This window comes from Passer domesticus, chromosome 11 (assembly GCF_036417665.1).
Source record: "Passer domesticus isolate bPasDom1 chromosome 11, bPasDom1.hap1, whole genome shotgun sequence".
NCBI classification, from domain to species: domain Eukaryota; kingdom Metazoa; phylum Chordata; class Aves; order Passeriformes; family Passeridae; genus Passer; species Passer domesticus.
Window position 1 is genome coordinate 16534606 of NC_087484.1, and position 14030 is coordinate 16548635.

A 14030-nucleotide genomic window follows, 5' to 3' on the forward strand; every position below is an offset into this window, starting at 1 on the left:
CTTTTCTGCTGGAATTTAAACACCGACTTTTTTATACAGTCTGTTATACTCTGGGTTGACTGTACGACTGCTGCAGAGTGATGACAAACACCTGAATGTTGGTCACGTCTTAAACTGGCACAGCTGCTTGGCCACTAAATGCCTGATGTGAGGCTGAACATGAGTCACTTTACAGCACAAGGCTTCTTGTGTAAGGCAGTGTAAAGGACCTGCAAACTGCACTGGGGTAGTGCCTTCTGCCATGCAGAGGTAACTTCTAGAACAATGTATGCATTTTAGAAGAAATGTACATGTGGGAAACCTAGAGTTTTACCTAGGTTTAGAGAATGTGAAAAGGCCACAAATGTACAGGCATTTTAAGCATGCAAGGCAAGCAATTCTCTGTCACTTAGCAAACAGGAAACATCAGAATAGCTGAGGCGTGAAAGTCAGTAACAGCCACAAATAAAGTAATCTCTGGTGAGTGTAACCGTGAAAAATGTGAAATGTGTTTTTCCCTCAAGCTTCAAAGTAACTTCCTCCAGTCCCACAGAAACTGAATTGATAATAAGACACTAGATCTCATAGGAAGAAAGATTTGTCAGCTATTTCACACATTGTCCATCAGCCCTGTCTGTGCCACACAAAGCAATGGGTAAATGCTCCCAAAGGTCTGCATTACACACCTGCATCTGCAGATGATGCCGAGAGCTGCTGCTGCTGTTACTACTGAAGTGAATAAATCCAGAGGTTCTGGAAGAATGTGGCATTAGTGGCTACCCCTGACAGAACTCACCCCATGTGGACTCTGACTTGGTATTCAGCAGGTTACTAAGCTTCATTTGACAGGTTGAATAATGAGGGATCTGTCACATATGTAAGTAAATAGTTGTAAGGAATAATTATCTTTGGTGTTGCATTGTTTTTGATCTTCCTTCAGTTTCCAGCCAATTTGTCGGGCTCTCTTTTCCTACTAGATTTAAATGGCAGTACTCTCAGAAACCCAGGTGGGTGCTTTATATACCAACAAGTTACCCCTAACCTTTTGGTAGGTGTTTGTGTAGTATGATGGTACTGGTGCAGCTTTTTACATTTTACTTGGGTTGGTGCACAGTATTTTCTTCTGTGGTTTGTCACAGAAAACAGGTTGTTTTTTTTCCTGAAAGGTTGCCTTGAGTGTTTTGAAGCATCTGTCTCTTTGAGGCTATATTCTGACACAATATATTCGCATCTGTTCACCTCTTAAGAGCAGATTGTTGTGATGTGATAGGGAAGATATCTGAACCTGAACCATTTGTCTGACTGCACCACTGCAGCTTTCACCCTTGGCTGGAACTCTGTAGCATGATTTTTTTTTTTCTAATGTGAGCTTTGCACAAACAATGTGCTCCAACTACATCTCCTGTGACACTACTGAAGCCTGTTCACACTCTGCCCTCGACAGTGCAGCAGGGGTTTCCCAGCTCAGCACTGGGGCAGTGAGCCAGGAGCCTGCCCGTTCCCGATGGGACACAGACAGTGACCCACACAGTGCTGCTGCAGTCCCTGTTGGACACAGACCCAGGCAGGGTGTGGATTGCTGCCGTCAGGGAAGCTGCAGTGCTGGGGAATTACAGGAATTACAGGCCATGGTTTGCTCGTGTCTTTTGCAGTCACGTTGTGCAAGATCCCCATCAACGACCTGCATCAGAGATGGGAGTTTGCACTGGAACTGACACTTGACTTAGCCTGTTAAGGACTTCAGTGTTATTCCAACGATCTTGAAGTGGGTCAGGTACTGAAAGGGAAGCCAGTGGTGTTTGGACAGCATTAATTTTGGTTATTATGTGCATTGTCTGGTTAGACCTGTTTTTGAAATGTGCCACTACATGATGTGCTCATTACAGCAACCTCATCGTCTCCTCCTGCCCATCCTCAGCACTCTGCTGTAAACAGCCCACTGTGACTCGGCCAGCACTGCAGGCAGCTCTTGTGCAACCAGTGCTGCTGGAGCCTGCTGCTGCTGCTGCTGCTGCTGCTGTGCAGAGCCATGCACAGAGCTCTGGGGACAGCCTGCCCTCAGCTGTGCCCAGCAGCAAGGGCTCTGTCCGTAAGCCAGGCCAGGAACAGAGAAAACTGGGTTGAGACAGTACCTCAACCTCCCTTCCTGCTTGCAAAAATATTTGAAAGTAATTTAGTCTGTTTTAATTTTGAAACTGTTGAGTTATTTAGACTGCCATATTTTAGCATTTACTGTGTTTGTGGTGGCATTTAAATGCAGCAGAAATTAAATTTAAACACATCCTAGCCAAATGTTCCAAGCAACAAGTTTCCATGAGTGAGCAAGCAAATAACTTTATGCTGCTTGTTTTCCTTCTTGTCTTGCCACTCCACAGCCTTTCACTGCAGCCCCAGGCCTCTCAGCCACCCCTACCATGTCAAAAAAGACCCCAACAAAACAAAAAATAAACCCCAACTATGCTCCTTGTTAAAGTAAACAAAATATTTTGTACATTATTCCAGAGGAGGAAGTAATAAGGGAAAAAACGAGAAAACCTCCAAACTTACAGATCTACCTGAAATGCAAGTAGCTTTATTACAGTGAATTATACCTCTGCCTAAACTCCTCTGAAATAGTGATTGAGGAAGATAAAACCAAGTTTTTTCTTCATCCAGCACATACATGAAAGGGAAAAAAACCCTCTCTAAATGGATAGAGAAATAATAATGTGAAATGCTGTGCCTTGAAATTGTTCTGTTTCTTCAAAGAGAAATGTAATGGTGTCCTGGTAAATCATATTTCTGAACATTGATCCTGTTTCTACAGGAAGCTATTGTCCCTGTACCTACTGAAATCTAGGAACCCTGAACACAAATCAGTTGGTTGTGATTTGCAGGGAAGGAATTAAGGCATTACAAGTATACATTTATCAGGTTGTCCTGAGCTTTTTTTTTGTTCTTTCAGTGATTTAGAATAACATTCTGCTTTTGGCTGAATCCTCAATATAATCAATTAAAAGCCCATCTGTGGTTCATTCATCGGATGCTTGAACTGTCTTGGTTACTGTGTCATGTATCAATTATGCAAATCTGAAAGCAACCATCACGTGCAAAGTGATGCAGGCACTTACAGAAAAAAAAAGTGAAAAAAAAATTAAAGAACGGGGTGGGGAAAGCCCTCCTCCTGAATGTGGGCTTTACAGGGAAGGATCTCACTCATTCCCACCACATAAGGAATTTTTTCCTACCTTACAGTGAGTAGAGTGAAATGCCTGTTCCTGAAATGCCTGTTCCTGAGTTTGCAGTCAGGCGCTTAGTGCTCTGCAGACCAGGATGTGGTCATTCTGCATCCTTCTGTGACAGAAATACTTTTTTCTTTATGCTTTTGTATTTCAGTCGCTCACTCCTGTGTAAGGAATACCTGAGAACACGCATGCATGATTCCTTGGAAAGGATGGTTACTTAAAAAAAAATTAAAAATCACAGTTCTTGGCTTTGGTGAAGCACAATTAAGCCTTACGAAGCAGAAAGTCATGATTTGAAATAAAGAAATCATATGCACAGGTATATGTTAAATATTTTTCTGGAAGTTAATGCAAATCATATTCTGCCTAAAGGCCTAATTATAAAAATGTAAATTTAGATCAATTCCAATATAATGTGCTCTTTACATGCTTCTAACATGTCTGATACCTTTCATATGATTAAATATGTTAAGATATAAATCAGGTTATAAGCCCAGTATTTAAATAATCAAAGATTTGCTGTGACCTTCAAGACATACAGGTCAATGCAGAGGGCCATCCCTTTGGTGTGGTGACGTGGTATTCAGGTGGAGATGTTCTGTGTGGACTGGCAAGCACCTAAGCAATGTTCCCTATCGTTTAGTGGGATCATCAGTACCTAAAATCAGAGGACTGATAGGGCTTCAGGAAAAAAATCAAACCCAAACTGACTTCTTAGGATAATGCTGAGCTCTCCTCTGCACTAGGGTAAAGGATTCCGGGGGTGTTCATGGCTCTGCGTGTTGTTGTGGTTGCTGCAAGCTGGGTTTAAGGCTGCTCAATGCTCACATGTGAATTTTCCAGCAGGGTGACCCTCCTGTGCACAGGAAGCATTCCCTCATGGCTGGAGCACAGAAGGACATGAGGTGTTTGGGGCACCGCTGGGGTGACCTGGGTAAGCCACAGGGTGCATCACGCTTCCTGTGATCTGTCCTCCCCCACCTGCCTGTCTTCCTTCTGGTTTGACCCACCTGGATTAACATTATAAGCACTTAGCAAACAAAGTTCTCTCTGTAAGCTCAAAGGGTAGCTTTTATGAAACCTCTTTTTATACGTTATGTATGGAAATAGAAAACTTGCACTAAAAAATGGTAATTGTCCTCACCTTGGACAGTCACAGAACAGACCTCAGAAAGAAAGGAGCAGCTCCAGAGGAATCTGTGCTAGCAGATGTGACACACTGGGTCATAAATCTGCACCAAAAGAAGGCTCAGGCTCCAAATTCAGCACTTAGTAATAAAATTAGAGCTATCATTACACTTGTGCTAGTGTGTGGTAGCTATAAACTCATGTGTAAAAGAAAGCTATTTGATCTGAGAGTTGAGATTACTTGGTAGGAGCATAATTTTATTTTGTTGGGTGTTATGTGCCAGCCTGAACAGTGTCTGAGGGTGAGTCAGCACTCTTCTACTTTTAGATCAAAAATGTACATTAAGAGCAACTTAGAAGGCAAAAGGTTGTCCTGGGCTGCCATCAGCATAAGGCCAGTGGCAGGAAGCATAGAAGCAATCATTAGAGAAGTTAATCCAGAGCCATCTGAAGTAAGGGGGACAGTAAAAGTTGGGGGTTTTTTTCTTTTTTCTTGAAAGAAGAAATGCCAGTTTCTCAAAAATGGTTTGTGGAGAAGGTTTTGGGTTTTGAAAAGTGCACTAAATTTGTTGAAAAGTGTTCTTGCAGCATTTTCAAAATGAAAAATCTGTGTTTTAGTATAAATGTACTTTTATTTTACTTCTGCAAACCGTTTTTACAAGAGTCAAACATTTTCAAATTATTTTATCCTAACTGTTATGGACTGGGAAAAAACCTGCATTAACATGAGAGGTTGTCCTCACTTGGCAAAGAAAATCCTTAGGAGGAGAAATGACATTGAAATTATATTGAAACAATGTGTGAGCCATATTCTTCATATTAACAACGGGTAATCTTTCCCTTCTCATCTCATCTTTGATCTGCATTTTGACAATACTGTAATTTTGAAAAGGACTGGTTCCTATTGCATAGTCATGTTGCAATCATTGTTTATTGTGTTGCTCTTATATAACACCTACTCTAGGCGTATATACTTAATTCTGATCAGGAGATTAAAAAAATATGTCATATATGAGCATGCATAGTCCCAATAGGAAGTGTTTGTAACCAGCTCCAAGAGACCAGACTGGTGAAATCACTGGTGCAGAAGGTAAACTAGCTCAGAGAAGGAAAGCTGTTTCTGTGCCCTGTGAGCACGTGCAGTGTACAGGCACCTGTGGAAAGCACTGACAATGGAGGTACGTGGAGTGGGATACAAAATGTGCATCACACCGTGCTGTGGTATTCAGAGCCCAGTTCAAGAGTCACCCCAAAGAAATCCTCTTCCTGGCTATGCCACCTCTTTCCTCTGGGGGATCTTGAGCAAGACATGTTTTGATGCACATTTTGCTTCAAAACCCACTAACTTTTCAGTCAGCCCCCTGGCATCTGGAGCCTAGATTCTTTCTGGCTGACCAGCCTAACTTCTAGAAGTGCCCCTCTGTTGACTTCCAGAACCTGACATTTTCTAACCATTCTACAGCAGCTGCCCTTTGCTGAATGACCTATATTTAACTCTGGGCACATGTAAGCGTTGCCTCAGGTGGCATCCTCATTTCCCAAGCATCCACGGCAACGCAGACACAGGGCATGGCTGAATACACCTGGCACTGTGCACACACAGGGCATGGCTGAAAACACCTGGCACTGCACAGACACAGGGCATGGCTGAGTGTGCTTGGCACTGTGCACACACAGGGCATCGCTGAGTATCCCTGGAACTGTGCAGACACAGGGCATGGCTGAGTGTGCTTGGCACTGTGCACACACAGGGCATCACTGAATACACCTGGCACTGCACAGACACAGGGCATGGCTGAGTGTGCTTGGCACTGTGCACACACAGGGCATCACTGAATACACCTGGCACTGCACAGACACAGGGCATCGCTGAATACACCTGGCACTGCACAGACACGGGGCATGGCTGAGTATCCCTGGCACTGCACAGACACAGGGCATGGCTGAGTATCCCTGGCACTGCACAGACACGGGGCATCGCTGAGTGTCCCTGGCACTGCACAGACACAGGGCATTGCTGAATACACCTGCCTTGCATCACGACATTGCGGCGGGAGCCGCCTGCCGCTGGCATGATTCACAGGGGCAGCACTGGCAGCCGGGAGATTTCCAAGGGCAAGGAAGAGGGGAAGGGACGCAGCGCCAGGCTGGCAGCAGCCGCTGCCCGGCCGGGGCCGTGCCCCGTTTGCCGCGGGGCTGCAGCAGCTGCGAGGCCCACTGCCGCAGCCCTGAAGTGGCACAAAACTTGCACTTTAAACCTAATAAAACAACCGCCACCAGCCCGACGAGCGGGACGTGGAGCAGGCGGCGGAGTCGCCGTTCCTGGAGGTGTTTAAGGGGAGTCTGTGTCGGGCGCTGGGTGATGCGGTTCAGGTGTTTAGGGGCAGCGCTGAGCGGACGGTTGGACTGCATGGTCTTGCAGCCCTCTTCCGAGCCGGAAGCCGCGGTGCCGCGATGCCGCGGTTCCCCGGTTCCCCGCTCCTGCGGCCCCGGCCCCTCTCCCCGCCCTCCCGGGCCGCCGCGGCCCCGCCGCCCCTCACGGGACGCGCCGCCCGCTTGGCCCCGCCCCCCTCGCGCGGCGCCGCTCTCCGCCAATCAGCGCCGCCCTCCCCGCCCGCGCGCCTTCCCCGCCCTCCACTCCCCGCCCACCGCGGCCGCGTCGGCCCGCCGGAGACGGGACGTCTCGCGAGAGCGGCGGAAACCTCGCGAGAGCGGCGAGGCCCCCCTCCGCCCCCGCCCCCGGCCCTCCCGCCGCCCCCGCCCCAGCGCGGCCGGATCCGAGAGTGCCGGGCGGTGGGAGGGGAGGGAAGCAAGGGAAGCCGAGCAGGGGAAGGAAGAGAAGGGAAGGAAGGGAAGGGGGGGCGCCCGGCCCTGCGCAGTGAGCGATGTTTGTCCGCCATCGCGGCGGAGGCTGAAGGAAGCGCCGCCAGCGGAGCGAGGGGCCCGCGCCGCCGCCTCTCCCGCCCGGCCCGGCCCGGCCGGCCCGGCCCCCGCGCCCGCCGCGCCCCCCGGGGCCGCGCTCGCAGCGAAGGTCGCCCGCGGCCTCCCCCGGCCCCGTTCCCGGGTCCGCCGCCCCGCCGCGCGTCCCCCGGCTCCGCCGCCCCGCCGGAGCCGAAGATGTCGAACCTGAGCAAGGGGACGGGCAGCCGGAAGGACACCAAGATGCGGATCCGCGCCTTCCCCGTGAGTACCGGGCCTGGGCCGCGCCGAGCGGCCTCCGCAGGCCCCGGCGGGCCGCGCTGTCAGCCGGCCCGGGCAGCCCGGCCCTGCGGGCGGGAGGCGCTCCGCGGGGAAGCGCTGCCGCACGGGGAGTGGGAGGCGCAGGAGCTGGACCCTGCGGTTCTGGCCTCCCTCATCAAACAAATCAATTATGAAAATCCACGTACGGCAGTGGGGAGGGGGGCAGTGGGGACCGATTTCTTTGTTTTCAAGGAAAAGGCCTCAAAGAGGGAGCCGAAGGTTATGCGCCTTCATCAACAAAATTAGTTAGCCCCGGAAGGTGGGGGGGGCAATATTTATTTATGTCTTCTGCGGAGTTTCCTCTTGCTGAATTTATCTCTCTGCTCCGTAGAAGAGGCTCCAAGTCGTACGATTATTAAATTTAGGAGGCACAATGCCAGCTGCTCAGAAGGTGCTGCTGTAAACATGTAGGCATAGGTAACTTGCTGCAGGTGCGGTGGAGTCGTGAGCGTTCCTTCGCCTTGACTTACCGAGGGGAAGGAGCCAGATTATTAATTTGAAGTGCCATAACGCTGCTGTGTTTTGACAGTCGCTTCAATTAAAGCTTACAACAGAATAACAACTACAGCACGAGTAATGGCGTTGGGGAACGAGAGGGATAGGAAAGGTTCGGTGTGCTGGAGGATGACCAGGAAGCGTGTGTGTGTGTGTGTGTGCTAAAAAGAAGATACTTAGTTGAGTCTCTGGCTTTTAAGGCTTTGCCTTTTCAGGTTTAGTGTGAACTTTTCAATGCTGTGCCTGATCCCAGTCGGCAGTGGTGTAGAACTAATGTGCTGTGCCTTTATAGAGAAACTGGACATACCTGTTTATCTCATTTCACTGGCAAGGCATATATCAATATATTTGCTTCATCCAAACTCTTGCTGATGAAATTAGAAGATTCTTTATAGTGTCAGCAGCCAGCTTTACAGCAATCCGAGTTACACTGTTTTACTCTTTCCTCTACTTTTATTCACTGATAGTTGCATTTAGTGGTAAAAGTAAAAAGAGAAAAGTGGCCTATGAGATTAGGAATTTTAGCTGATGATAGGTTTTTCAATTCCATATTTCATTTATTTCTTTAAAAAAGCCCTTTTCAAGTTTTGGATTATAGAAATAGAGAAGACTTCCTGCCATGTGGCTGTGGTTTTACAAACAAGTAGTAGGAAAACTGTATAGAAATAAACCATGACAAAAACAATGTGTATGTTTTATAACAAACTGCACCTAAGATATCAGTCGTTTAATTTGATAAACAGGTTCATGTATTCCAGCAGTGAATGTGTAGCTATGGGTCAGACAATAAAGGCAGAGCTGACAATGGGATAAACTGAAGTTTGTACGTTTCACCTCTTGTGTATATGAAACTTCTTTTGCAGGGGTGAGAAATGCTCTGATAGAGCCCTGTTCTTACATGAAGTTAAACATTGTCAAGTTTTTTAAACTGCTTTTACTAGCATTGTCTTTCTTTTCAGTTGCTTAAAGAATATCTAGGTTAAAATGTGAAAAACCGAGTGTCTTCTTCCTAAAATAATAAGTCACAAGTCATCAAGGCCTGCAACTGTATGGGATCATCTGTTGATAACAACTTTCCAGGTGTCCTCTTGCATTTTTTTTTACCTAAGACATTTTGTTGACAAACATTTTGTTGATCAAGCATTTACAGAAAAGAAGCATGTACTTTGTTGAGAGATTTGGAGGGGTTTCCCTTTGTAAATTGCAGAAGTCGGCAGCACTGACTGTTGATGTAAAAATCTCAACACACATTTTGTGTATGCCTGAGTGGTTGTGCAGTCTGGCCCAGGAAATGACTTGGTGCTAGAGACTGCAGTGGGATTGTTTGTGTCAATGAGGTGCATTTTCGTGGGGAGTACAGTCTGTGTTTAGAAAATGTGGTACTCATGCAGCAGCTATGGATCCTGGCTCCTTTGTCCCAAATGTGGTGGTTCTGCTCTTTGGCTCTCAGTTAACAGTGCTTCCAGAGGTGGTTTTGTAGGCTGCTTCAATTTGTGCTCTTATTGATCATCTTTCCTCAGGAGGTCTTTCTGTTTTAGATTAGTTTGCTTCTTGCTTGGAGGTAGCTATTTACCATTACATTAGGCTAGAAACAGCCAAACTGGAGTGGTGGTGTTCCTGGAGCACAACAATATTAGCATAACTTCCTCCATGTAGGTTCTGTGTTTTTAATATTTTACATTTTTATAATGTATTTCATACTTCTGTTATTATGGTTTATAATAGCTAAAGGAATGAAGAAATAGTAATTTGCCAAACATTACCAAAGTTTACCTTTTCTACCTTATAAAAAATCAGGTAGAGATGGACCAAAATTTGGAAAAGCAGCAGTCTACCTGGAGATCTTATACTTAGGAATTAGTTTTATTCTAGATTTCTTTTTTTCATTCTTGTAATTGGTGCCAGATTGTCATCCCAAGTGTCCATTGAGATTTGCTAGCTCCTGGTGTGTGCTGTGATGTGCTTTTTCTTACCTTGGGGGCAGTGGCATGGGGTTCCCTGTTTAGCTTGTACAGTAATCAAAAGTAACTGAGAAGAACATTGCTCTGTATGTTTTACCAGTTGTTCTTTTCCTAATTTATAGACTATCTTACTATAAAGAACTTTGCATCTCTTGTTCAACCTGACTTAAAGATGGTAATAATCTTTGCATGAGAGGTATTCCAGATGAGGATTCTCTGAGACTTCAGACTTGAGCATATTTCAAATTTAGGAAGAATAACAGAAATAAATTCCTGAAACAGCTTGTTGTATATTCAGGAAAGCAAACTCATGAGGTTAAGTTTGTGCACTTATCCTTATGTACCACCACAGAAGACTTCCAGTGTGCTACTTTCAGTATCCACTTCTGGTACTTTTAACACCTCCATAAAATCTAGCTGTTCCATATTTACCTAAGGTCTATCCAGAGAGCATTCAGGGTGATGTTAAAGCCAGAGATGGAACAGTGGGAGAGGGCATTTGAAAGACAAAAGGTTCCTTTTCCTCAAGCAGTCTTCAAACTTTGTTGTTTCAAATTCATGCACACTACAACAGATATGAATGTGGATGCTAAAAATAGCAATATTTCAGAAATGTCATGTAATTGTCCATGGTGTACGTTGACTGCAGGTGGTAAGTTGGGGTTTTTTTTAATTATTTGGAAGAGTGCAGTGGCCTGCTGGTTTCGTGTGCATTATATGAAAATGCAGGTTTGATACAGCTACAAAATGTGAATTGCACGTGTTTTGAAGAAGTGTTGGGGGTTGTTTTCTTCCAGGTTTAAAGGTGCTCTCAGGGTCTCAAAGTGGCTCTCACTCCTTAACTCTCAGTGAGCCCATTACTGCTGGCTACAGGAATGCTTTCAAAGCTCTCAGACAAGTTTGCAGCAAATCTGATTTCAAGATGATTTAGTTCATCTGTCAAAAATGGTGCCAAAAATGGTAGGTTTGCATTAAAACTTTTGGAGAGATGTGATTTCTGTAAGGAAGATCTAGAATGTATAAATCATGTTTCCTGAAAGTGTATTTGAGCTGTTTTGCTGTGACTGGTTAGCTTGTGGAAAACTGTAGCCTTAAATGTATTTTGACGGAAAAGTTGTACATAGTAAAAAAAAAAATTGACATTTCTTACAGAAATAATTAGATTGTGGGAATTCTGAAAGCATTTGGGGAATTAATTTTCAAAATTTAAACAAGCAACATTAAGATATGTTGAATGAGCTTTTTTGCAAGAGCTCATTCTTCTCTCAATGCAGGTGTCACCATAAAATTGGTTGGACAGATCTTTCTGAAAGCCAGCATGACCCAGTGTAGGTTATTGGGTTTGATCATTGCAGTTGGAGGGGTTTTTTGAATGCTTGCAATAATTCGCCTTTCCTGCAGAGATATCTTTCTTCTCTGGAGCAGTGCTACAAAGTAGTGTTTTGCCAGTTCTCAGAACTATTTTGGTGGATCAGTGTTACACAGTTACATTGTGAATTCTGCACAGCATTTAGAGAGTTTCTGCATGTGCACTTGCAATAGAATAAAAGTCTTTAAAAATGTGTAAGCTTCTGACTAGTTTTGTTTGAAATACTTGTGCCCAAGGAAATTCTGATTTTGATCAATCTTGTGCAGAAAGACAGACAACCTTTGGTTTCTTTCAGCTGTTTATCAATTTATGTTAGTTCTTCCTCGAAGAAAGTTACGTAAACTTAAAAGTAAATACTCCAGCTCTTCCATGAGAAGGAATTAAGACTCATATTTTCATTGCCAGCACTCCTTTCTCCTCGATCTAACAGCCACTTGTTCTAGGCTTTGTGTAGGCAGAAAGCTTTTTTTTTTTTTTCAGGAAGCACCAACTGCTTCTGTGGTTTGTTTTGAGTCTTGGGGAATTGATGATGCAAGTTGAGATCAGGTTTGTTAAATTTATGCTTCAGCCTACAACGTGAAGATCTATCAATTCCAGAAGTTGGTGTAAATTTGGTCCATCTTGAGCATCTTAGAGCAGATAGCCCCTAGAAAAAACACTGAAGTGTGGTTAAATTTTGAAGCATTCAGGTTATGTAAGCAGTATGTGAGGATCTGCTGTGGCTTGTAACCCTCAGAGTCTGTGTGAGGTGTTGGGGAGAGCAGGGAGAGGCACAGAATGTGGGAAAAGAGTGGAACGGGGTGGTTTACTGCAGGCTTTTTCAGCTCTGAATAAAGTAATGTGAACATACCAAGTACTGCAAGATCACCTGGTTAACTCCATGTTTTACATGCTTGGCTTGTGAGTCTTGATCACTTTATGTTCTCAGACATATTTATGAGAGCATCTTAGCTCAACCCATTCAGCGTTCACGGTCATAAGTTCACATTCACAACTGGAATTTTGGTAGGCTTAAAAACTAGGAGTAAAACAGAGCAGAACACTAAAACACCCTTTCTTATTCAAAGGAAGGGGTTTTGTGCAAATTAAGAAAAACATGGAAATGCTTGCTTACTGATAAGCTTACGAAATCCTTCCAGTTTTCACAATTATTTTTTTAATGCTGTGAGCAAACTGAATGTCATAATAATACATTTAGAACTTCGAAAAGGTGAGAGCACTAATTCCAGGGTAGCCTAAGTAATTAGTTGTAGGTGGGTTTTTACTTGGTTGTTTTGTTTGTAACATAGGGTGCATATTATCATTTAGTTTTTGCCTAATCTCGTTAGCATTCCTCAGTTCTGTAGATGTTCAGGTTTCAGTTACAAATTTTCTTGGTTTTCCTTGTTTACTGGGTCCTAAGTTCTGAGCAATCATCATTTGTGTTGGTGTAGAGTTTTGAGCCAGTGCCTTTGTGTGGCTCAGGAAGGAACAGTGCCATTTGTGAATCTTGCTGTATTTGAAATTTGCTTGATTTTGCATAGGACTGCAAGGCTAAAGCTGAATGATCTGTTAGGATTTTTATACTGGTAATTCAATCTGAGCTTTTTCAAGTGGCTTCATTGGGGTTCTCCATCCCTTCACTCGAGTTGTATAGTAATGCATTATTAAACAGGAGTTACTATTTTTCCCTGGTAGTGGTAGGTAAAAGAACTCTATGACAGTAGCTATAAAACTGATGAAGAGTTTTTGATATTCTACATGAATAATTGTAATAGTAGTATGTAACATAAAATTAGGCATTTTTCTGTAAAAGACAGTAAAATTTCTCCAAATTTTCCTTTTAATCTGTTCTGGACAGATACACACAGCATAAGTGACCCCATTTTTCAGAATTTCAAGCAAGTATTCTGAGGTCTTAGGCTTTGATCTGTAGGGCAGGTTGTCTAAGTGCAGGTGCTTTTAAATTTCCATCACCACGACTGGTGTGTAGTGTCAGTGTCTCTGTATGTGGTGAAAACATTTTGTGATAGACTGGGACAGATTTTTCTTAAGATAGTTTGAGTGAGTCCATTCATAAAACAGAGTGATTGTGTTACAGTCTGTAATAGGTTCTTGACCTTGTACATATGCTCACTGGATCTTATCTTTGATTTCTAGTAGCTGTACAAGTGGAAAAGCAGCTCTTGAGAAGTAAGGTCATGCTTTTTGTTCTGAGTCAGGTTTTGTGGAAACACAGAGCAGAAAAGTAGCATTGTAGAAAACTCCAGCACAGCCAGGCACATTTGTAATCACATGATTATTTTATTTTTCTGAAGGTCAGTTAAAGCCAGTAGAATTTTTAGATGACTGACGTTTCTTTTCTGAAGGTGCTAGTAGTGGCATCTCAGCATAAGTAAATACTGTTAGATGCCTTAACAGAAGAACTTCCATATTGACTTGAGCATTTTAGGGAAGGTAAAAAGTGCATTTAATACATGAGTAGTACAAGGAGGACAAAACGGTAATAAACACTTATGTGTGGATGGTGTTTGAGTGGCCTCAATTCTGTAATTAGCTGTGTGTAAAATCAGTGTCTGAGGGCTGAAACTGTCTTGCTCGTAGTTTAAATAAGGTATAATACTATGCAAAATGTGAGCAGATAACTTGCTTTGT

General features: G+C 44.2%; 1 protein-coding gene across 1 annotated transcript in view; it reads left to right on the forward strand.

Annotated features, from left to right (window-relative positions):
• The first annotated feature begins 7096 nt into the window (after positions 1-7096).
• CUL3 (cullin 3) overlaps positions 7097-14030 on the forward strand; it is a 55083-nt gene continuing 48149 nt past the window's right edge. The window contains exon 1 of the mRNA XM_064385974.1: positions 7097-7514. Coding sequence (XP_064242044.1) covers positions 7449-7514 — 66 coding nt within the window. The 5' untranslated portion in view covers positions 7097-7448. The remainder of the gene's footprint in view (positions 7515-14030) is intronic.